The sequence below is a fragment of the Carcharhinus amblyrhynchos genome, unplaced genomic scaffold (assembly GCF_965287045.1).
Source record: "Carcharhinus amblyrhynchos unplaced genomic scaffold, sCarAmb.v2.hapA scaffold_37, whole genome shotgun sequence".
In the NCBI taxonomy this organism is placed as follows: domain Eukaryota; kingdom Metazoa; phylum Chordata; class Chondrichthyes; order Carcharhiniformes; family Carcharhinidae; genus Carcharhinus; species Carcharhinus amblyrhynchos.
Window position 1 is genome coordinate 4,208,746 of NW_027649778.1, and position 22,608 is coordinate 4,231,353.

Here is a 22,608-nt window from a genome sequence, read left to right on the forward strand (position 1 = left end):
CCCAAAGTCGGACGCATTTTGGGGGTGGGACGCGGTCCGCTGGGGTTAAGGGTCCGGGCTTGCCGTTGAAAATATTTCTGGACGGAGATTCGACGTTAAAAAAAATTAAAAATAAGAAAAGAAGACCACACACAGGAGCCGAGGAGGAGGAGGAGGCCGCGTGTAAAATGCGAGGCGATGGAGGCGGGAGGCTGTTTGGAAAGTGGGGAAGGTAAAAGGCGAAATAAATAACCTGAGGCCTGAGGCCTTCGAGGCCTCAACTCCCAGGCCTGGGAATTCATCCCAGATTCAACTCAGCACAGAGTCCCTTCCTAATAATATAACCTCCAATCAACCCCCCCTCTAAAGAACTCCATTCTCCCTCCCCCACCACCAAAAAGCTGACCAGGTTACAATATCTCTTATATTTTTTATTCATTCAGGGGTTGTGGGTGTCACCGGCTGGACCAACATTTATTATCCATCCCCATGGAGCCAAATGGCTGGCTGGGCCGGTTTATAGTCAACGAACAAAGAAAAAGGCTCTTCAGCCCTCCCCAGCCTACACTAACCGTGTTGCCTCGACTGAACTAAAACCCCGACCCTTCCAGGGACCGTATCCCTCTATTCCCATCCTATTCACGTACTTGTCAAGACGCCTCTTAAAAGTCACTATCATACCCGCTTCCACTATCTCCCCCTGCAACGAGTTCCAGACACCCATCACCGTCTGTGTAAAAAAATCTGATGTGGAGATGCTGGCATTGGACTGGGGTAAACATAGTAACAAGTGTCACAACAGCAGGTTAAAGTCCAACAGACTGACAAGGGCGGCAGATTTCCTTTCCACGTCTGGACCAGATTGGGGTTTTATTTAGTAGTAAACACCACTAGCTTTTGGAGGGTTGCTCCTCTCACCTGACGAAGCAGCAATGCTCCAAAAGCTAGTGACATTTACTACCAAATAAATGTGTTGGACTTTAACCTGGTGCTGTGAGACTTCTTACTGTAAAAAATCTGCCTCATACATCTTTAAACCTTGCCCCTCGCACTTTAAACTTGTGTCCCCTCTTAATTGCGTTATGGAGGTTTACAGCATGGAAATAGACCCTTCGGCCCAACTTGCCCATGTCGCTTTTTTTTTGTAACTACTAAACTAGTCCAATTGCCTGCATTTGGCCTATATTCCTCCATACCTGTCTTATCCATGTAACTGTCTAAATGCTTTTTAAAAGACAAAATTGTACCTGTCTCTACTATACCTCTGGTAGCTTCTTCCAGACACTCACCACCATCTGTGTGAAAAAATTGCTCCTCTAGACCCTTTTGTATCTCTCCCCTCTCATTTTAGACCTCTACCTTCTAGTTTTAGATTCCCCTACCTCTGGGAAAAGATGTTGACTATCTAACTGATCTGTGCCCCTCATTATTTTGTAGACCTCTTTAAGATCAGCCCTCAGCCTTCTACGCTCCAGAGAAAAAAAGTCCCAGAGTATCCAGCCTCTCCCTATAACTCAAACTATCAAGTCCCAGTAGCATTTTAGTAAGTCCTTTCTGCACTCTTTCTAGTTTAATGATATCCTTTCTACAATCAAAACCGCATTGCTGCAGATCTGGAGTTATGTGCAGGTCAGACTGACAAGGGCGGCAGATTTCCTTTCCTCATCTGGACCAGATTGGGGTTTTATTTACCACAATTGGCAGTCATTTCGTGTTCATCGTTAGGCTCTTAATTCCAAATTCTTACTGAATTTGAATTTCACTACCTGCCATGGTGGGATTTAACCTATGGACCCTTCGAGTCCCGCCCGGGACACGATGGCCAAGTTGATCGCTCGGCCAAACGAACCGAGCTGTCAACATGCCAAATCCTTCCAAACGTGCCAGTAGCTGGCACTAAGAGCATGAGAGACTCCTGGTCAGCCATGCTTGATGTGGAGGGATGTGCCTTAAGCTATACACCCCTGGGGACAGACTAGCAACCTGTTCCGGGAATTACTAGCTATTGGAAACAAAAAAAGTCTGCCTTAGTGTGCAGCGAGATGGGGGAAGAGAATTAGACCCTGGAAAATTCTGATGGAAACCAGCCCAGGAAATTGAAAAGTCCACGACCAGAACATCTCAAAACCAGATCCCCAGAGTGTTATTCTGGGTCTCTTGATTATAGTTTAGAATCACTCCCCCTCAGTAAGATTGCAGTAAAAATCTAATGGTAGTGTGAGTGTTTACACCAGCTGTTAGAAATGTAATTTGGAAAACACGAGGCAAAGATCAAATCCAACAAAACTTATGGAGAGAATATGCAATGCTAGAAATCTGAAATTTAAAAAATAATGCACAGCAGGACCATCATTGTTGGAAAGAGGAATTCATTATTCGTTTCACTTAAAATGTTCCATCAGAGTTAAGTTTATTTATTAGTCACAAGCTACTGTGAAATTTCTCTAGTTGCCACACTCCCGCGCTTTTTCGGATACACTGAGGAAGAATTTAGCACGGCCAATGCACCCTAACCAGCAGGTCTTTCAGACGTGGGAGGAAACTGGAGCACCCGGAGGAAACCCACTCAGACACGGGGAGAACGTGCAGACTTCGCACAGACAGTGACCCAAGCTGGGAATTGAGGCAGCAGTGCTAGCCACTGTGCCGCCCACGTTCTCCCTCTAAAGATTGGCTCTCTCTAGCTAGAACCTAGTAAGCATGATGGGCTGAACAATCTCCTGCAATATCTTCTATGGGTTTTGCGTAGGACTTGAGCCTGCTGTACATTTCAAGCATATTCAGTTTTCAGTCCAGAAACAAATTGTGTTGTAATTTGTTTTAATATGTTACAGTAAACTCCATAATTAATGTGAAAATTGCCTTATTCATAGGCTCACAGACGCAAGATTTCTTGGAAACTGCTCCGACAATGACTGATCCTTCTACAGATGGTGTCATTCAGGAAGCCAATCCACAGATGGAGGAGATGCCCATAATTTCTGGTGAGGGTGGTGCCGCTCCAAATGAGATTGAGAAACAGAATTGGCCCTCGGCTTCTGCCTCGCCAGAGGAGATGGCAGATGTAGCTGAAGCGATGAAGGAGCTTCCTGGCCAACAGCAGGAAGATGCCATGGACGCTTCACTGAAGAGCATGTTTCATACAATTGCCAGCAGCAAGGCTCAGATCAAGAGCCAGCAGAAGGATGAGCCTGATCTTGTGTATGATCAGAAGCTGGACATCATCAAGAATCTTTTCTGGTGTAAGCCAGTGGTGTTCCTGGAACGTTTTCACAAAATCATCAAAGAGGAACACCTGATCTGTTTCAATCACCTGGCTGGTAACTATGAAGCTACTTTTTACTGTAATGAAATCAGGAAGTCTTCCATGAAGAAAACCGCCCGAACAAACGTTCGCAACAAGAGGTACGCGGCCCTGCAGCAGCTGATCAAAGGTGATGTGTAAAAAGGAGTTTGTTATTTTCCTTCGTGCCCCTCCTTTGGAAAGGTGCTGCCTTTCGCTCGTGCTGGAACTCCTCCTAAATTTCTCCAGCACGATTTCTCACAGATATTTGATTTGATTTATTATTGTCACGTGTATTAACCTTGTACATTATACAGACAAAGTGTACCATTCATAGAGAAGGAAAGGAGAGAGTGCAGAATGTAGTGTTACAGTTGTAGCTAGAGTGTAGAGAAAGATCAATTTAGTGCGAAGTGAGTCCATTTAAAAGTCTGATAGCAGCAGGGAAGAAGCTGTTTTTGAGTCAGTTGGTACATGACCTCAGACTTTTGTATCTTTTTCCCGATGGAAGAGGGTGGAAGAGAGAGAATGCCCAGGATGTGTTGGATCCTTAATTATGCTGGCTGCTTTTTCGAGGCAGCGGGAAGTCTAGACAGTCAATGAATGGGAGGCTGGTTTGCGTGATGGATTGGGTTACATTCACGACCTTTTGTAGTTCTTTGTGGTCTTGGGCAGAGCAGGAGCCCATACCAAGCTCTGATACAACCAGAAAGAATGCTTTCTATAGTGCATCTGTAGCTACAACCTGGTGAAGATCGTAGCTGACATGCCAAATTTCCCTAGTCTTCTGAGAAAGTAGAGGTGTTGGTGGGCTTTCTTAACTATAGTGTCAGCATGGGGGGACCTGGACAGGTTGTTGGTGATTTGGACACTTAAAAACTTGAAGCTCTCGACCATTTCTACTTCGTGAGAAGCAACTGAGAACCAAGGAGTAATCCGAACATGGAAGGCACTGCAAATATTAAAGGCAGTGATAACACGATTTAATTTGCTGTATTTGGCACTTGTTTGTATTTCTATTGAGCTTTCAAGTTGATTGGATCATATTTTTCTCTAATGGTGCTTGTTGGTCCATAGAAACTAGAAGCAGGATGAGGCTATTTGGCTCTTTGAGCCTGCTCTACCATTCATTTCGACCATGGCTGATCAAATTCAATATCCTGATTCCCCCTTTCCTCCCATATCCCTAGATCGCTTTACCCCTAGAGCTCTAAATCTAATTTCTTCTTAAAATTGAATTATTGGGTTAGGATTTGTTTATTTTCAATTTTGCAACAAGGAGCCCTTGATATTGCCCTAGCTGTGGATATTTCCTCATCCCTAGCCTTTGGACATGAGATCCAACTCTAGCTATGGTTGTGATCAAGTCTTACTGCAAACAACAAACCTTGCATTTGTATAGTCCCAAGGTGCTTCACAGCATTATGAAACAATATGACACCAAGCCACATCAAGAGATATTGGATCAGATCAAAAGGATAATTTACCTTGATCAAAAAGGTAAGTTTTAAAGAAGGGAAGTGAAGTGGGGAGCTTGGGATCCAGGCAGCTGAATGATGGAGTGATTAAAATCAGGAATGTACGAGATCAGAATCCCAATATCTCTGTGGGTTCATAGAAAATCCTAGAATCCCTACAGTGCAGAAGGAGGCCATTTGGCCTATCATGTCTGCACCAACCACAATCCCACCCAGACCCTATCCCCGTAACCCCACATATTTACTCTGCTAATCCCCTGAGACTTAAAATGTGAGTAAAACCAGAAAGTGCTGGAAAATCTCTGCAAGTCCAGCAGCATCTGTGGAGAAAGTGAAAGTGTTAATGTTTTGATTCTGATTCGATTTGATTTATTATTGTCACACATATTGGGATACAGTGAAAAGTATTGTTTTTTTGTGAGCTATACATCAAAGCATCCCATATATAGAGAAGGAATGAGGTGGAGATGCTGGCATTGGACTTGGGTGGAGGCTCATGGTTCCAAATAAACCTGTTGGACTTTAATCTGAAGTTGTGGGACTTTTATATAGAGAAGGAAAGTAGAGGGTGGAGAATGTAGTGTTACAGTCATAGCTAGGGTGTAGAGAAGGATCAACTTAATTTGAAGTAGATCCATTCAAAAGTCTGACGGCAGCAGGGAAGAGGCTGTTCTTGAGTCAGTTGGTACATGGCCTCAGACTTTTGTATCTTTTCCCAATGGAAGAATGTGGAAGAGAGAATGTCCAGGGTGCATGGGGTCCTTGATTATACTGGCTGCCTTTCCAAGGCAGCAGGAAGTATAGACAGAGTCAGTGGATGGGAGGCTGATTTGTGTGATGGACTGGGCTTCATTCACGACCCTTTGTTTTTTGCGGACTTAGGTAGAGCAGGAGCCATACCAAGCTGTGATACTACCAGAAAGAATGCTTTCTATGGTGCATCTGTAAAAATTGTTGAGAATCGTAGCTGTCATATTGAATTTCCTTAGCCTCCTGAGAAAGTAGAAGTGTTGGTGGGCTTTCTTAACTATAGTGTCGGCATGGGGGGACCAGGATAGGTTAATGGTGATCTGGACACCTAAAAACTTCAAGCTTTCGACCGTTTCCACATCATCCCTGATGATGTAGACAGGGGCATGACCTCCACTGTGCTTCCTGAAGTCGATGGCTATCTCCTTTTGTTTTACTGACCCGGTAAACAGTCATTTTACGATGGTGACTGGAGGAGAGCCATAGATATTGGTCTCGAAACATTAACTTAGTTTTTCTCTCCACAGAAGCTGCCGAAACTTTCCAGCATTTTCTGTTTCAGGTTTCTGTTCTTTATTTTTTTATGTGTGTTTGTTCAGTGTCAACAAGCAGCACTTCCTGCTGAGATAATAACCAAAGCTGCCTCTAATCTACTTCTCAACTCTACCAGGCTCTCTCGAGTGAGCTTGCTAGTTTTGTATCAAACAATTGCAAGCTTTTATTTGCTGTGGATTTGTATCCAGTCGGGAACGAGATTAAATTCTTTCTCCTTTTCACTTGATAAACTTCCTTGTTGTTAACAGGAAAAGGAAGAAATTCATCTCATTTTCTGGGCTAGAATGTTGGATGTTAACATCTGATGCCTGTTGATACACCTCAACTCCTGTTTCATAGTGGTTTACAAGTAGCATCATCCATTTAAACTAAGCAGATGTTTATGTTCTATAGAATCCTTACAATACAGAAAGAGGTCATTCGGCTCAGAGTGCACTGACTTTCAGAAAGAGCATCCCACCAGGCCCTCCCCTCCACCCTATCTTTGTTAACCCTGCGTATTTACCACGGCCAATCCACTAACTTATACATCTTGGGCACTAAGGGGCAATTTAGCAAGGTCAATCCACTAACTTATACATCTTGGGCACTAAGGGGCAATTTAGCAAGGTCAATCCACCTATACATCTTTGGCCAAAAGAGGAAATGCTGGAAAATCTCAGCAAGTCTGGCAGCATCTGGAAGGAGAGAAAAAGAGCTGATGTTCCAAGTCCAGATGACCCTTTGTCAAAGCTGCACATCTCTCGGACTGTGGGAGGAAACCCACGCAGACATGGGGAGAATGTGCAAACTCCACACAGACAGTGACCCGAGGCTGGAATTGAACCCGGGTTCCTAGAATTGTGAAGTTTTAAAATTTATTAGTGTCACAAGTAGGCTGACATTAACACTGCAATGAAGTTACTGTGAAAATCCCCTGGTTGCCATGCTCCAGCGCCTGTTCAGGTTCACTGAGGGAGAATTTAGCACGGCTGATGCAACCTAACCAGCACATCTTTTGGACTGTGGGAGGAAACCCACGCAGACACGGGGAGAATGTGAGGATTCTGCACAGACAGTGACTCAAGCTAGGAATTGAACCTTGGTCCCTGGCGCTGTGAGGCAGCAGTGCTAACCACTGCGCTTGAGCCATCAGTGCTAACCACTGCGCTTGAGCCATCAGTGCTAACCACTGCGCTTGAGCCATCAGTGCTAACTACAGTGCTGTGAGGCAGCAGTGCTAACCACTGCGCTTGAGCCATCAGTGCTAACCACTGCGCTTGAGCCATCAGTGCTAACCACTGCACTTGAGCCATCAGTGCTAACTACAGTGCTGTGAGGCAGCAGTGCTAACCACTGCGCTTGAGCCATCAGTGCTAACCACTGCGCTTGAGCCATCAGTGCTAACCACTGCGCTTGAGCCATCAGTGCTAACCACTGCGCTTGAGCCATCAGTGCTAACCACTGCGCTTGAGCCATCAGTGCTAACTACAGTGCTGTGAGGCAGCAGTGCTAACCACGCCCAGTTAGAACCCACTTGTGACACCCTTGTCTCTACGTCTTTGCTAGATATTCCCCAATTTTGAAGTTCTCAGTCTTTTTAAACGTGTTCTTCAAAGAAAAGTATAGGTTTTTTCTTATTGTCTCATGGGATGGAGGACTTGCTGTCAAGGCCAACCTGTGTTGGCCATCCATAATTGCTCTTGAACAGAATAGCTTGTGAAGCCATTTCAGAGGGTAGTTAAGAGTCAATCACATTGCTTTGGCTCTGGAGTCACATGTAGACCAGATCAGATAAAAACGGTAGAATTCCTTCCCTAAAGGGACATGAGTGACCCAGATTGTTTTTTTACAATCAATAATTACTTTGTGGTCACCATTACTGAGATTAATTTTCAATTCCCAATTTAAAAATTGAGTTTAGATTCCACCCAGTGGGATTTGAATCCAAAGTCCCCAGAGCATTAGCCTGGGGCCTCTGGATTTACTGGCCCCGTAACATTATCAGTACACCATCACCACCACCACCATCACCTCACCTTAATCAATCGGGGTATCGATTGCAAAAGCAGGGAAGTCATGTTGGAGTTGTGTCAGACTTTGGTGAGGCCACAGCTGGAGTACTGGATACAGTTGTGGTCACCGCATTATAGGAAAGATGTGACTGCACTGGAGGGGGTGCAGAGGAGATTCACCAGGATGATGCCTGGGATGGGTAGGCTTGGATTGCTTTTGTTGGAGCAGAGAAGACGAAGGAGTGACCTGTTCGATGTATACAAGATTATGAAGGGCATGGACAGAGTGGATAAGAAGCAACCGTTCCCCTTAGTTGAAGGGTCAGTTACGAGGGGGGTTAAAAGCAAGGGATGGGAGGTTTAGGGGGGGATTTGAATAAAAACTTCTTTACTCAGGGTGGTGAGTGTCTGGAATGCACTTTCTGGGAGGGTGGTGGAGGCGGGATGCCTTACATCCTTTAAAAAAATACCCGGATGAGCACTTGGCACATCATAACATTTAAGGCTATGGGCTATGTGCTGGCAAATGGGATTAGGTGGGCAGATCTAGGCCTTTGACGCATCGATGCAGACTCGATGGGCTGAAGGGCCTCTCCTGCACTGTCGCATTCTGTGATCCCACCTCATTTCCACACAAAAGGAAAAATAAATGAAAATATTACTCCTCTGTATTTGGACAGGCAGTATTTGGTTTAAGAACCAATTTCCCCAATCCTGATTTTTATTTGTGAATAATTGGTAATGGAGATCGAGTACTCAATTTTCCATTTCAGCTTTGAGAAATAATTCCATAGATTCTTCACCTCTGTGTCTAGAACCTTGGCACAAATGCAAGACGTTTACAGCAGAGAAAGGGCTCGTCTGGGTCCATTGTGTGTGTTGACTCTAAAACAAGGCACTCCAACTCTGCTACTCTCTCTCCCAAAGCTCTGCTCCTTCCTCTCTCCGCAATAATTTGCATTTTAATTTAATGTAGCAAAACATCGCTCTGCCTAAGAGGAGCAGAACGGCAAAGGAGGTTTGGGAGCAAATTTCAGAGCTCAGGGCCCCAGGCAGCTGAAGGTACAACCCAGGACAATGGTGGAATGACTAAAATCAGGCAAGCTGCAGAGGAGAGTTGCACTGTGGGAGGAAACCAGAGCACCCAGGGGAAACCTGTGCAGGTACGGGGAGACTGTCTGTGTGGAGTTTGCACAATGACCCAGGCTGGGATTTGAACCCAAGACCCTGGCACTGTGAGTCAGCAGTGCTAACCACTGTGCCACCCTGTTGTTGGGCTGGAGGAGGTTTCAATTCTTTACTGTTCCCCTAAAGATACCTGTACGCAATCAGGACCCTGACTTTCCGGTTGCTTGCCAATTTAACACACAATCCTGCTCCCACGCTCACTCGTCTGCCCTTGGCCTGCTGCAATGTTCCAGTGAAGCTCAATGCAAACTGGAGGAACAGCATCTCATCTTCCAGCGAGAGACTTTACAGCCTTCTGGTCTCAACACCAAATTCAACAACTTCAGATGATTTGCGCTACCCCACCTCCACCCTTTGTTTTCATTTCATTTAATTTTTTTGCTGTTCTCTACCTTTTATTTCTTTATTATCTTTCTTTAATTTTCTTTCCCCCCTTTCCTTACCTTTTCTCCCCCTTTGTTTCCCTTTTCCCCTTTTTTCTCAATTTTACTTCCCTCCCACCAATCTCACCTGCTCCCCTCACGTCTTCATCTGTCACAGTTTACCCGCTGAGTTCAGCTTCTCTGCCGTTTGACCATTCGCACCCTTTATTCTCTCTGTGGGCTGCCATTAGCAGCCTTTCCCCTTATTATTGTAGCTATGACTCACCTTTCATTCCCTCACCCTGCAGTATAAATATCCCACTTTCTATGCCTTTTAGCTTTGACAAAGGGTCATCTTTTCTCTCCTTATAGATGCTGCCAGACCTGCTGAGATTTTCCAGCATTTTCTCTTTTGCCTCCACTAATCTCTGATACAAAACATCTCAGTCCTTTAACAACTCTGCCTTGAGAAATTTCTTCTAACTTCTTTTTAATGACACTTCCAAATTGGCTAATCCTTCATTGTCAATGACTCACAACTGGAAGACAGAATCTTTGTTCAGTCACTCCATAAAAACATCATTAAATCTCTTAGCCTTCTGGGCTCCAGTGAAAATTGTTCTAGCCTAGTTTTTATTGCCTTTTATGTCCCTCTTTAACACTTTTATGTACCTGAGCCTGAAGACTTCCTCACTGCACTCGTGTTTTTTCTCCTCCTTCCCTGAGAGCGTTGGACCACTTTCCATTAAAGACAACAGCTCTTCATCATAGTCTGTACCAAGCTAGTGGCTTGAAATTGCAGCAATGTTTGAACTCTTGTGTGACGTGGTGGCACAGTGGTTAGCGCTGCTGCCTCACAGCAACAGGGACCCGGGTTCAATCCCGGCTTTGGGTCACTGTCCGTGTGGAGTTTGCACGTTCTCCCCGTGTCTGTGTGGGTTTCCTCCAGGCGCTCCAGTTTCCTCCCACACTCCAAAGAGGTGCGGGTTAGGTTGGTTGACCATGCTAAATTGACTTTAGTATCACTGGGATTAGCAGGATAAATACGTGGGGTTATGGGAATAGGGCCTGGGTGGGATTGTGGTCAGTGCAGACTTGATGGGCTGAATGGCCTCCTTCTGTACTGTTGGGATTCGATGATCTTTTAAGTGTGGGCCATGACTGTGAACATTGGACCTGTAAAGATCATTTGGGCATCCCCAGGCTATTCTGTTTCAATGTGTTGTGTTTAACTTCTCTTTACGTTGTATGGAGTCAAGTGCTTAGCTCAGGTTAAACTGAGACTTAAACACGGGTCTTGCAATTCTTTTGCAGCACTTCTTATCATTCAGAGTTAGTCTCTGCCTCTTGACTAAAATAATAGTCTGCATTTCTAAAGTGACCTGCACAAGCCTCAGAATGTCCCAGAGTCAATGGCAATGGCACGGTGGCACAGTGGTTAGCGCTGCTGCCTCACAGCACCAGCATCCCTGGTTTTGATCGTTGTCTGTGTGGAGTTTGTACGTTCTCCCCGTGTCTGCATGGGTTTCCTCCAGGTGCTCTGGTTTCCTCCCATGCTCCAAAAATGTGCAGGTTCGGTGAATTGGCCATGCTAAATTGCCCCTTAGTGTCAGGGAAGACTAAGGTAAATGCATGGGTTACAGGAATAGGGTCTGGGTAGAACTGTAGTTGGTGCAGACTTGATGGGCCAAATGGCCTCCTAAAGCTTTTTTTTTAGTCATGAGTAAAGCTTACATTAACACTGCAACGAAGTTACTGTGAAATTCCCCTAGTTGCCACACTCCGGCACCTGTTCGGGTCAATGCACCGAACCAGCACGTCTTTTAGTCTGTAAGAGGAAACCCACGCAGACACGGGGAGAACATGCAAACTCCATACAGAGACAGTACCTAAGTTGGGAATCGATCCCGGGTTCCTGGCACTGTGCAGCAGCAGTGCTAACCACTGTGCCACCATGCCACTCCTTCTGTACTGTAGGGATTCTATGAATCAATGAGGTAGTTCTGCAATGTAGCAAATGCGGCAGCCAATTTATGCACAGCAAGCTCTTGGTAACAGCAGCACAATAAATGATCAGGGAATCTGTTTTGGGGACTAATATTAATAAATTGAATTTGATGATGAGTGATTAATATTGGACACTGGGGAGACTTCCCATGATCCTGTTGCAGATACCCCTGTGGGATCTTTTAGCTGTTTCCAAAAGGATCTTGTCTGAAAGATGAAATCTCGACAGTGCTTCCGCTGTGCAGGTCACATGGATTTTGTGCTGTGGTCTCTGAATGGGCTGCTGGCTGTCTTTGTTAACGTCTCCCTTTCTCTCTTCCTACAGACGGGGAGTATTTCAGTGATGAGCAGATGCGAACTCGAGATCCCTTGCTGTACCAACAGTATATCAGGCAGTACATGACAGAGGAGGAGTTATTGGCTGAGAACAGCAAAAACCTCAGCAATGCCATGTGCTTGTCTGACCTGCTGATGGATACGTATCAAGAAAAGATTGTGCAGGAGAAGCTCCAGTGGCAACAGGAGAGGGAGGATGCCTGTTTGGAGGAGGAAGAGGAAGATGAGGAAGAAGGTGAGCTTATTGTAGAATCGCTACAGTGCAGAAGAGGCCATTTGGCCCACTGCTGCCTCTCAGCGCCAGGGACCCGGGTTCCATTCCCGGCTTGGGTCACTGTCTGTATGGAGTTTGCACGTTCTCCCCAGTCTGCGTGGGTTTCCTCTGGGTGCTCCAGTTTCCCCCCACATTCTGAAAGACATGCTGGTTAGGTGCATTGAGTGTGGCGACTAGGGGAATTTCACAGTAAGTTCATTGCAGTGTTAATGTAAGCCTTACTTGTGACTAATAAATAAACTTTAGGAGGCCATTTGGCCCATCACGCCTGCATCGACCATAATACCAGCCAGGCCCTATCCCTGTAACCCCACGCATTTACCCTGCTAATCCTCCTGACACTAGAGTCAATTTAGCAAGGCCAATCCACCTAACATGACACCTTTGAACCGGAAAACAAGGCTGAGTGTTAGAATGTTGTTCTGTCACTAACATTCTCCACCCTCTTTTCGACTGTGCTCTGCATTGCACCCAGCCAGAGGCTAACCATTGTACATAATTGTTGGCAGATTATTTGAATGTGGGGGAATCACGGAACACACTGTTCTTTGGACAGTGATCATAGAATCCCGACAATGCAGAAAGAGGCCATTCGGCCCATTAAGCCTGCATCAACTCTCTGGTAGAACATTCCACAGGCATTATCCCCATAACTCCATGTATTTACCCTGCTAATCCACCTAACCTCCACATCTCGGGACACTAAGGGGCAATTTAGCCTAGCCAGTCCCCCTAAGCTATACATCTTGGAACACTAAGGGGGCATGTTAGCATGGCCAATCCAGTCAACTGACACGTCCTTGGACTGGTAGGGAACCGGAGCACCCAGAGGAAACCCACGCAGACACAGGGAGAACATGCAAACTCTACACAGACAGTGACCGAAGCCGGGAATTGAACCCAGTGCTGTGGGGCAGTAGTGCTAACTACTGTGCCACCGTGCTGTCCTAATCAGGAGCAACCAACTCAATACGAATATTTGCTCCTTGGGTATTTGGGATACTGACCTCTAACTGAGAGGATGGTGCCATAGTTACTGCATTAAGAGAATCATAGAATCCCTACAATGCAGAAGGAGGCCATTCAGCCCATCGAATCTGCACTGACAACAATCCCACCCAGGCTCTATTCCTGTAACTCTACATAATCACCCTGACACTAAGGTGCAATCCCACCCAGACCTGTTTTCTGTAATCCCAAGTACTTACCCTGCTAATTCCCCTAACCTATGCATCTTTGGTCCGTGGGAGGAAACCAGAACACCCGGAGGAAACCCATGCAGACACGGGAAGAACGAGTAAATTCCACCTCCAAGGCCAGAATTGAATTCCAGTTCCTGATGCTGTGAGGTAGCGGTACTAACTACTGGGCTGCCAGGGTAATAATAATCCAGGGACCTTGACTAATGTTCCAGAAACGTGTGTCAATGAGAGACTTCCTGATTCACTCATGTCATTTAGGGAAGGGAATCCTACCCTGGACTGGACTCCAGATCCAGAACAATGTTATCTGCCCTTTGAAAGGACCCAGTAAACCACTCAGTCAAGGTGATTTGTGATGGGCAAGAAATATTGCACTTGCCGGAGATGCCCACGTTCCATGAATGACTTTTTTTTACTGTGGATTTGCTGTGTGACTGCGATGTTCCTGATTCCATCTAGATGATAACCCACAGTCTAAAGCTGAAGACTGGGTACCCAGTGATGACGAGAGGACCATGCTGAGGGAGGAGTTTGTGAGTCGCATGTACGCACGTTTCTTGGATGGAGAAGACCGAGACTTTGATTACAGGTGACCACTATTTAACTACATAGGGGATAGAATCATACAGCACAGAAGGCGACCATTCATCCCCTTGTGTCTCTGATAGCTCTTTGAAAGAGCAATGCAAGTTGTCCCATTCCCACTTTAACCGTTTCCATTGTTAATCCAGATTCCTTCTTCCAGACAATATTCCTCTTCCAAGATGGTATAGTTATGGTCAGTGCACGGAGGGAACAAGAGGGGAAATTTTGGAAACATGTTAATCATCATGGTATCAACAGAGAAAGACAAAAATGGGTGGAACAGAGGTTAGCACTGCTGCTTCACAGTGTCTAAGAGACCTGGGCTCAATTCCTGACTTGGGCCACTGTCTGTGTGGAGTCTGCATGTTCCCCCTGTGTCTGCGTGGGTTTCCTCCGGGTGCTCCGGTTTCCTCCCACAATCTGAAAGACATGCTGATTAGGGGTATTGGCAGTGCTAAAATCTCCCTCAGTGTATCCAAACAGGCGCCGGAGTGTGGTGACTAGGGGATTTCACAGTGACTTCATTGCAGTGTTAATATAAGCTGACTTGTGACACTAATAAATAAATAAGCTTTACATAAATATACTTTATGTCAGCTTCTCACTCCAATATCTATTTTTCACTTTCTTTGTTGATACCACGATGATTAACATGTCTCCAAAATTTTCCCTCTTGTTCCCTCTGTGCATCGACCATATTTATACCCTCTCAATCTTGCACTGAAATCACGATTCAGTTCATCACCTCATGCGATGCTAGTTGATCACCCTTCGTCATCTCTGATCAGTCACCCATTCCTCTTCAATCCCACTGTGTTGAAGACTCTCGTCAGGACACCTTTTCATCTGGTCTTCCACTTCTTTCTGGCTGTCCCATTTCCATTGCTCATCCCTCCACATTTCCCCTCTTTTTGTCCCTCCCCGCAACAGATGACTGTACTCATTTAGAATCCCTATAGTGCAGAAGAAGGCCATCTGGCCATCGAGTCTGCACTGATCACAATCCTACCCATATCCTATCCCCGTAACCCCAAATATTTACCCAAATAATCTCCCTGGCACTAAGGGGCAATTTAGCATGGCCAATCCACCTACCAATATATCTTTGGAATGTGGGAGGAAAAGCACGCAGACATGGGGAAAATGTGCAATCTCCACCTGAGGCCAAAATTGAACCAGGGTATCTGATGCTGTGAGGCAGCAGTGCCAACCACTCTCTTCTCATTTTATCCCTGGATTTCAAAATTGTTCAACTCTTCACTCCTTCAGTCTTTCATTTCTCCTACTGTCTGCAGGATTTCAAGACCCAAAATTGTCTCCTTACTATTATTCTCCATTTAGAATCATAGAATCCTACAGTGCAGAAAGAGGCCATTTGGTCCATTGGGTCGGTACCGCCCACAAGCCCACCCAGGTCCTATCCCTATAATCACATGCATTTATCCTAGCTACTCCCCCGTGACACTAAGGGGCAATTTAGCATGGCCAACCCACCTAACCCTCACGTCTTTAGACTGTGGGAGGAAACCGGAGCACCTGGAGGAAACCCATGCAGTCACGGGGAGAACGTGCAAACTCCACACAGACAGTGACCTGAGGCTGGAATCAAACCTGGGTCCCTGGTGCTGTGAGGCAGCAGTGCTAACCACTGTGCCACCGTGCTGCTCTCCACTAGCTCACCCATTATTCCGTAAAATAATATCTAGCCTGGCCCCTGACTTCACTATCCTTCTTGAAAAATATTATTATTTGTTATCTCTGTGCATTATTTATTATGTAAAAAAAAATTGCTTGTCAGATTTTGTTCTTCTTGTCTAGAACCTTGAAAAGAATCTTTTAGATTAGCCAAAATGAAACTGTTTATCGTTTCGCAGCTGCAGCAACAGTGTAATTTGATAAACTGGCTCACTTTCCTCGTGTCTTTAAGGCATGTTTGGTTGTTTCTGTGTTAATTGAGCAGCAGAGTGTCAGTGGGGAATGCTCTTACCCCGCCAAGGCAGAAGGCTGTGGGTTCAGGACTGGCTGCAGTGCTCAGAGTGTGCTGCACTGCCAGAGGTACTGTTTTTCAGGTGGGAATGTTGAAATAAGGCCCCTTCTGTTTTCTGAAGGGGAGCGGGGGTGGTGGAAAAGATCCCACGACAGTATTCAGAGCAAGTGTATTTTCCTCCGCACAGGGCCGATATTTTATCCTCAATGATGACAATAGATTGTTTGACAGTTGTCTGTGAGATCTTACTGTGCACAAATTGGCTTTCATGTTTCCTGTGTTGGAACAGTGACTACATTTCAACAGGGTGAAGTTAAAGACCAGAAAGCACTTTGAGAGAATACTGCTCTATAAAACCATAAGACATAAGAGCAGAACTAGGCCATTCGGCCCATCGCGTCTGCTCCGCCATTCAATCATAGCTGATAAATTTCTCAACCCCATTCTGCCACCTTTTCCCTGTAACTTTTCACCCCCTTACCAACCAAGAACCTATCTATCTCTGTCTTGAAAATACTCAGTGACCCGGCCTCCACAGCCTTCTGTGGCAAAGAGTTCCACAGGTTCACCACTCTCTGACTGAAGAAATTCCTTCTCATCTTGGTTCCAAAGGGTTGTTTTTACTCTGAGGCTATGCCCTCGGATCCCAGTCTCTCCAACAAATGGAAACATCTTCCCCATGTCCACTCTATCCAGGCCTCTAAGTTTTCTGTAAGTTTAAATGAGATTTACCCCCGCCTCGTCCTTCTAAACTCCATCGAGTACAGACCCAGAGTCGTAAACGCTACTCCTACAACAAGCTTTTCATTCCCGACATCATTCTTGTGACCCTCCTGTGGACCCCCCTCCAGGGCCAGCATATCTTTCTTTAGATACGGGGTTCAAAAATCCTCCTCATCTCTTCTAAAGGGTCGTCCCTTTAGAATCATAGAATCCTTACAGAGCAGAAGGAGGTCATTCAGCCCATTGGGTCTGCACAATCCCACCCAGGGCCTATTCCTGCAATCCCACTTATTTACCCGGCCACGAGGGTCAATTTAGGGTGGCCAGTGCACCAAAATGCACATCTTTGGAGTGTTGGAGGAAATCTGAGCACCTGGAGGAAACCCATGCAAACATGGGGAGAATGTGCAGGTTCCGCACAGACAGTGACCCGAGGCCGGGAATCAAATCCGGGTCCTTGGCACTGTGAGGCAGCAGTGCTAACCACTGTGCCACCATGTTGCACACTCTGAGGCTGTGCCCTTAAATACTATTAATACTCATACTAATGGAACCACCTTCCCTGTATCTACTCTATCCAGGCCTTAAAATGCAAGTATAAAAGCAAATTACTGCAGATGCTGGAATCTGAAACCAAAAGAGAAAATGCTGGAAAATCTCAGCAGGTCTGGCGACGTCTGTAAGGAGAGAAAAGAGCTGATGTTTTGAGTCCAAAGCCTTGACAAAGGGTCATCTGGAGCCAGCTTGTCAAAGAGTCAGCTCTTTTCTCTCCTTACAGATGCTGCCAGACCTGCTGAGATTTTCCATCGTTTTCGCTTTTGGTTTAAAATGCAAGTCCTTTCTTTCCTCCCTTTCCCATTATTCGCTGTACGGGTTCACACATAAGTCGCCATTAGGGCTAGCCAGCAGAGAGCTGCTGACACTCACGGGACTTTGGCCCCGGAATCTAGGGGCAGAGGAACTGCAAGCTCTGATGAGCGAACCTCCGCAACATTTCCCTTTTGTTTAAAACCCGTTCTGCTTTCAGTGCTGTGGATGACAACCCAGACTTTGACAATCTTGACATCGTGAGCCGTGATGCAGAGGAGCGATACTTCGACGAGGAGGAGCCTTTGGAAGCTGAAGATATGGAGATGGACCGAGAATGACCGGATTAAAACATTCTTCGATTCATATGTATATTTTTTAAATGGTTTTAGATTCAACATTTCCTAACTCAGAGACTGTTAGTGAAGAACAGAGTTAGTTTTGTGTATATCGTGTCACTGAATCAATTTCTTTTCCCTATCTTTAATAACTCTTTTAATTGGTCAACATTTCTGTTGTGCTGGATTCAGTTTTATTGTTTTTTTTTAATTGTATAGAGGGTGAAATGTGAACCAGCATGTAACAGACTCCCCTGGTGGTTCAGTAGGGAACTGCACCACCCAGGGGGCAATGGAGTCATAGAATCCCTACTGGGCAGAAGGAGGCCATTTGGCCCATCAAGTCTGCACCAACCACACTCCCAACCAGGCCCTGTACCCTTAACCCCATGCATTTACCCTAGCTAGTCCCCCCTGACACTCGGGGGTAATTTTGGCATGGCCAATCAACCTAACCCTCACCTCTTTAGAGTGAAACTGGAGCACCCGGAGGAAACCCACCCAGACATGGGGAGAACGTGCAGACTCTGCACAGACAGTGATCTAAGACGGGAATCAAACCCAGGTCTCTGGTGCTGTGAGGCAGCGGTGCTAACCAGTATGCCTTACTCCTTGCTTTCATTCTTGATCCGTGAAGAGATAGCTGGGGGGAGAATTGCCCCCTGAACCTTGAGCATTAGGGCACTAAAATCAAGCAGCTTATCCTGTTTCTGGTTGCCTCAGTGTTTGTTCCGAGTGAATGTTTCATGAGGCACGCCACAGTTTAGTATCCCATCTACATGCTGCCTGAATCGAAAGCATGTGTAATCATAAAATTAGATGGATTGGCCATGTTAAATTGCCCCTTAGTGTCAAGGGGTTTGGCAGGATAGATTTGTGGGGTTATGCACTGTGAAACGAGTCCATCTCTTTGATCCTGCTGAGCTTAATGGCTTCGCTAAGTCAGTTCCCGCAAAGGTTTACTTTCCTCCTGTATCATAGGAGAATCCTCCAGTATAGAAAGAGGCCAATCAGCCCATCGAGCCTGCAATCCCACCAAGGCCCTATCTCCATAACCCCACAAATCTATCCTGCCAATTCCCTTGATAGTAAGGGGCAATTTAACATGGCCAATCCATCTAACCCACAGATCTTTCTCCTGTCAGGAGAAAGACAGAAATATCCGAGTATTGCTCCCCTGAAGGCATTGGCTTGTGTTGGGATACAGTTGCGTGGGTATCTGCTGTCCTCAGGGCTATCTCCATTCTGACCGTGAGTGTCCTGACCTGAAGTTTGTGGTGCAGTTTTTTTTGGCGGGGATCAGGAATCGAAAATGCTGGCTGGGTTTTGATCTTCCTTTTCCGAGATGCTGACTCGGCTGAGGCCTACTAGCTTGGCTTGGTGTGAGGATTGAACCAAATCATAGAGGTTTACAGCATGGAAAGAGGCCCTTTGGCCCAACTTGTCCATGCACCCCTTTCTTTAAACAACTAAGCTAGTCCCAATTGCCCGCGTTTGGCCCATATCCCTCTATACCCATATTACCCATGTAACCAAACACTTTTCAAAAGACAAAATTGTACCCGCCTCAACTGCTATCTCTGACAGCTCGTTCCAGACACTTACCCACCTCTGAGTGAAAAAAATTGCCCCTCTATACCCTTTTGTATCTCTACCCTTTTAAATCTATGGCCTCTAGTTTTAAACTCCCCTATCTTTGGGAAAATGTAGCGACTATTGATGTCCCTCATTATTTTATAGACCTCTATAAGATCACCCCTCAGCCTCCTACGCGCCAGGAAAAAAAGTCTCAGTCTATCCAGCCTCTCATTATAACTCAAATCATCAAATCCTAGTGGCATCCTCATAAATCTATTTTTCACAGAGGGTCCCGCATATTTCCCCTGCTAATAGCTTAATAATGTATTGAGTGTTATCTTACTAACAGCCACAAGAGGAGGACTGAGGGATAGGTCGTACACAGTGATACCATAACGCACTGAGGCTCTGCATGGGCTTCCTCCGGGCGCTCCAGTTTTCTTCCACACTCCAAAGATGTGCAGGCTAAGTGGATTGGCCATGCTAATTGGTCATGCTAATTGCCCCTTAGAGTCCGAAGATCTGTAGTATAAGGGATTAGTGGGGTAACATGGATAGGGTCTGGGTGGAATGCTCCCTCGATGGGTCGGTGCAGACTCGATGGGTAGGGATTTTGTAAAAATCCATCACCTTCCACAGACATATAATTGGGCTCAGTATATTTGATCCTTGTAGAGCTTCACGAAGTGAAAGTTGTTTTTTTCCCTCCCCTCATGTTGAAGAAATTTGGGCTGTTGTTTTACGCATGAACTAATGTCCAGAGATTAAAATGAAAAGCTTTCCGAAAGAACCATTTCTCAGTCCTCCTGATTGTATCTTTCTTCATTTACTTTGGACCAGAAGACTTCTGCATTCGCTACTTTACTGAACACGCAGGAATCATTAAAATTCTTCCAAATTTGTCTCTTGTGTTTGTTTTGTTTGTATATTTATTTTGGGAATTTGAAGGCAGTTCCACAGATGGAAACTCCACAGATCCCACAGTCAAATACCCATCAGCAGTGATTATGTATCGATTTGTAAGGTATAACTGCAACATCCACGATTAGTACTGTTGCCAAACTTTTTTGTCCTGCACTCATCAGAACAAATGCAAAAATGCCAAATTTCAAGCAATCACAACTCATATTACAGGAGAAAGGGTGCTGATTGGTTGGCAAGTCGACTCTGGCTGAGTTATTGCCATTGGAGAAAGCAACAGAGAACTATAGATCCCCAAACTCCACAAACATTTGGCATTCTTGCATTTGTCCTGATGATTTGATTCAATTTATTATTACGAAGAAGGTTGGAAAGATGTCTTTCTTTTCAGCAATTTTCAAGTTCATGTCAACAAAATGAAGGAGATAGTCACCGACTTCAGGAAGCATAGAGGAGAACCTCAATGAGAACAAAATGGAAAGGGTCAAGAGTTTCAAGCTTTTAGGCGCCCAGACCACCAACAATCCCGTCTGGTCCCCCCATGCTGACACTATAGTTAATAAAGCCCACCATCACCTCTACATCCTCAGAAAACTAAGGAAATTTGGCATGTCAGCTACTACTCTCACCAACTTTTACAGATGCACCATTGAAATAATTCTTTCTGGTTGTATCACAGCTTGGTATGGCTCCTGTTCTGCCCAAGACCGCAAGAAACTACAAAAGGTCATGAGTGTAGCCCAATCTATCACACAAACCAGCCTCCCATCCATTGACTCTGTCTACACTTCCTTCTGCCTTGGCAAAGCAGCCAACATAATTAAGGACCCCACACACCCCGGACATTCTTCCACCTTCTTCCGTTGGGGAAAAGGTACAAAAGTCTGAGGTAACGTACCAATCGACTCAAGAACAGCTTCCTTCCTGCTGCTGTCAGACTTTTGAATGGACCTATTTTGCATTAAGTTGATCTTTCTCTACATCCTGGCTATGACAGTAACACTATGTCCCGCAATCTTTTCTTTCCTTCTCTATGAATGTACATTTTGTCTGTCTAGCATGCAAGAAACAAAACTTTTCACTATGTTAATACATGTGATAATAAATCAATTTCTGTACAATAAACTGACAATTACCTTGCTGATATTCCAAGGGCATGAAATATACTTCAATATAAATTTTGAAGTGTTGTAATCTACAGGATTGCAGAAGCTGAAAAGTAGGAATAAGCTGATAGCTCTTTTACAGCTAGCGTAGATACAATTGTCCAAATGGCCTGTGGGATGACACAGTGGTTAGCACTGCTGCCTCACAGTGCCAGCGACTTTGGTTCAATTCCCAACTTGGGTCACTGTCTATGCAGAGTCTGCACATTCTCCCCGTGTCTGCTTAGGTTAACATAAGAAATAGGAGTAGGCCATCTAGCCCCTCAAGCCTGCCCCGCCATTCAATAAGATCATGGCTGATCTGATAGTGGTTCAGTTCCACTTACCCTCCTGCTCCCCATAACCCTTAATTCTCTTATTGGTCAAAAATCTATCTATCTGTGACTTAAACACATTTAACGAGGTAGCCTCTACTGCTTCAACGGGCAGAGAATTCTAAAGATTCACCACCTTCTGGGAGAAGTTCCTCCTCAACTCTGTTCTAAATTGACTCCCCCGTATTTTGAGGCCGTGCCCCTAGTTCTTGTTTCCATTCGAAGTGGAAATATCCTCGCTGCTTCTACCCTGTCTAGCTCCTTCATTATCTTATATCTCTATAAGACCCCCCCTCAACCTTTTAAACTCCAATGAGTACAGGCCCAGTCTACTCAATCTCTACTCATAAGCTAACCCCTTCATCTCCAGAATCAACCTGGTGAATCTTCTCTGCATCCCCTCCAAAGCCAATATTATCCTTTCTGGGTTTCCTCCGGGTGCTCTGGTTTCCTCCCACAGTCCGAAAGACGTGCTGGTTAGGGTGCATTGGCCGTGCTAAATTCTTCCTTCGTGTACCCAAACAGGTGCCTGAGTGTGGTGACTAGGGGATTTTCACAGTAACTTTATTGCAGTGTTAATGTAAGGCTACTTGTGATAATAATAAATAAACTTTGTACTGTAAATCTTTCTATGTTTGTAAGTAAGTTACTGGAATTGTATAGGATGTTGGTGAGACCATATCTGAAGTAGTGTGTCCAGTTTTGGTCTCCTTATTTGAGGAAGGATGTGGTGGTATTGGAGACAGTTCAGAGGAGGTTCACCAGATTGATTACAGGATGA

General features: G+C 45.3%; 1 protein-coding gene across 2 annotated transcripts; it reads left to right on the top strand.

Annotated features, from left to right (window-relative positions):
- Positions 1-14: 14 nt before the first annotated feature.
- Positions 15-20,328, top strand: ccdc97 (coiled-coil domain containing 97). Of its 2 annotated transcripts, XM_080218281.1 has the most exons (6): positions 16-211; positions 1,417-1,522; positions 2,853-3,413; positions 11,922-12,167; positions 13,868-13,997; positions 17,731-20,328. In XM_080218281.1, exons 3-6 carry the CDS (start codon positions 2,891-2,893, stop codon positions 17,849-17,851), a joined length of 1,020 nt encoding a protein of 339 aa, XP_080074407.1. In that variant the 5' UTR covers positions 16-211; positions 1,417-1,522; positions 2,853-2,890; the 3' UTR covers positions 17,852-20,328. The 2 variants fall into 2 exon arrangements, with proteins under 2 accessions (XP_080074406.1, XP_080074407.1); XM_080218280.1 differs by lacking the exon at positions 1,417-1,522 and having other exon boundaries at positions 15-211.
- Positions 20,329-22,608: the final 2,280 nt, after the last annotated feature.

Bases quoted from the DNA above. Each gene is read 5' to 3' on its own strand.
- ccdc97 (XM_080218280.1), top strand. From the start codon at position 178: ATGGAGGCGGGAGGCTGTTTGGAAAGTGGGGAAG. The intron at 12,168-13,867 runs GTGAGCTTATTG...GATTCCATCTAG, and splicing joins AGAGGAAGATGAGGAAGAAG to ATGATAACCCACAGTCTAAA. The intron at 13,998-17,730 runs GTGACCACTATT...TTCTGCTTTCAG, and splicing joins GACCGAGACTTTGATTACAG to TGCTGTGGATGACAACCCAG.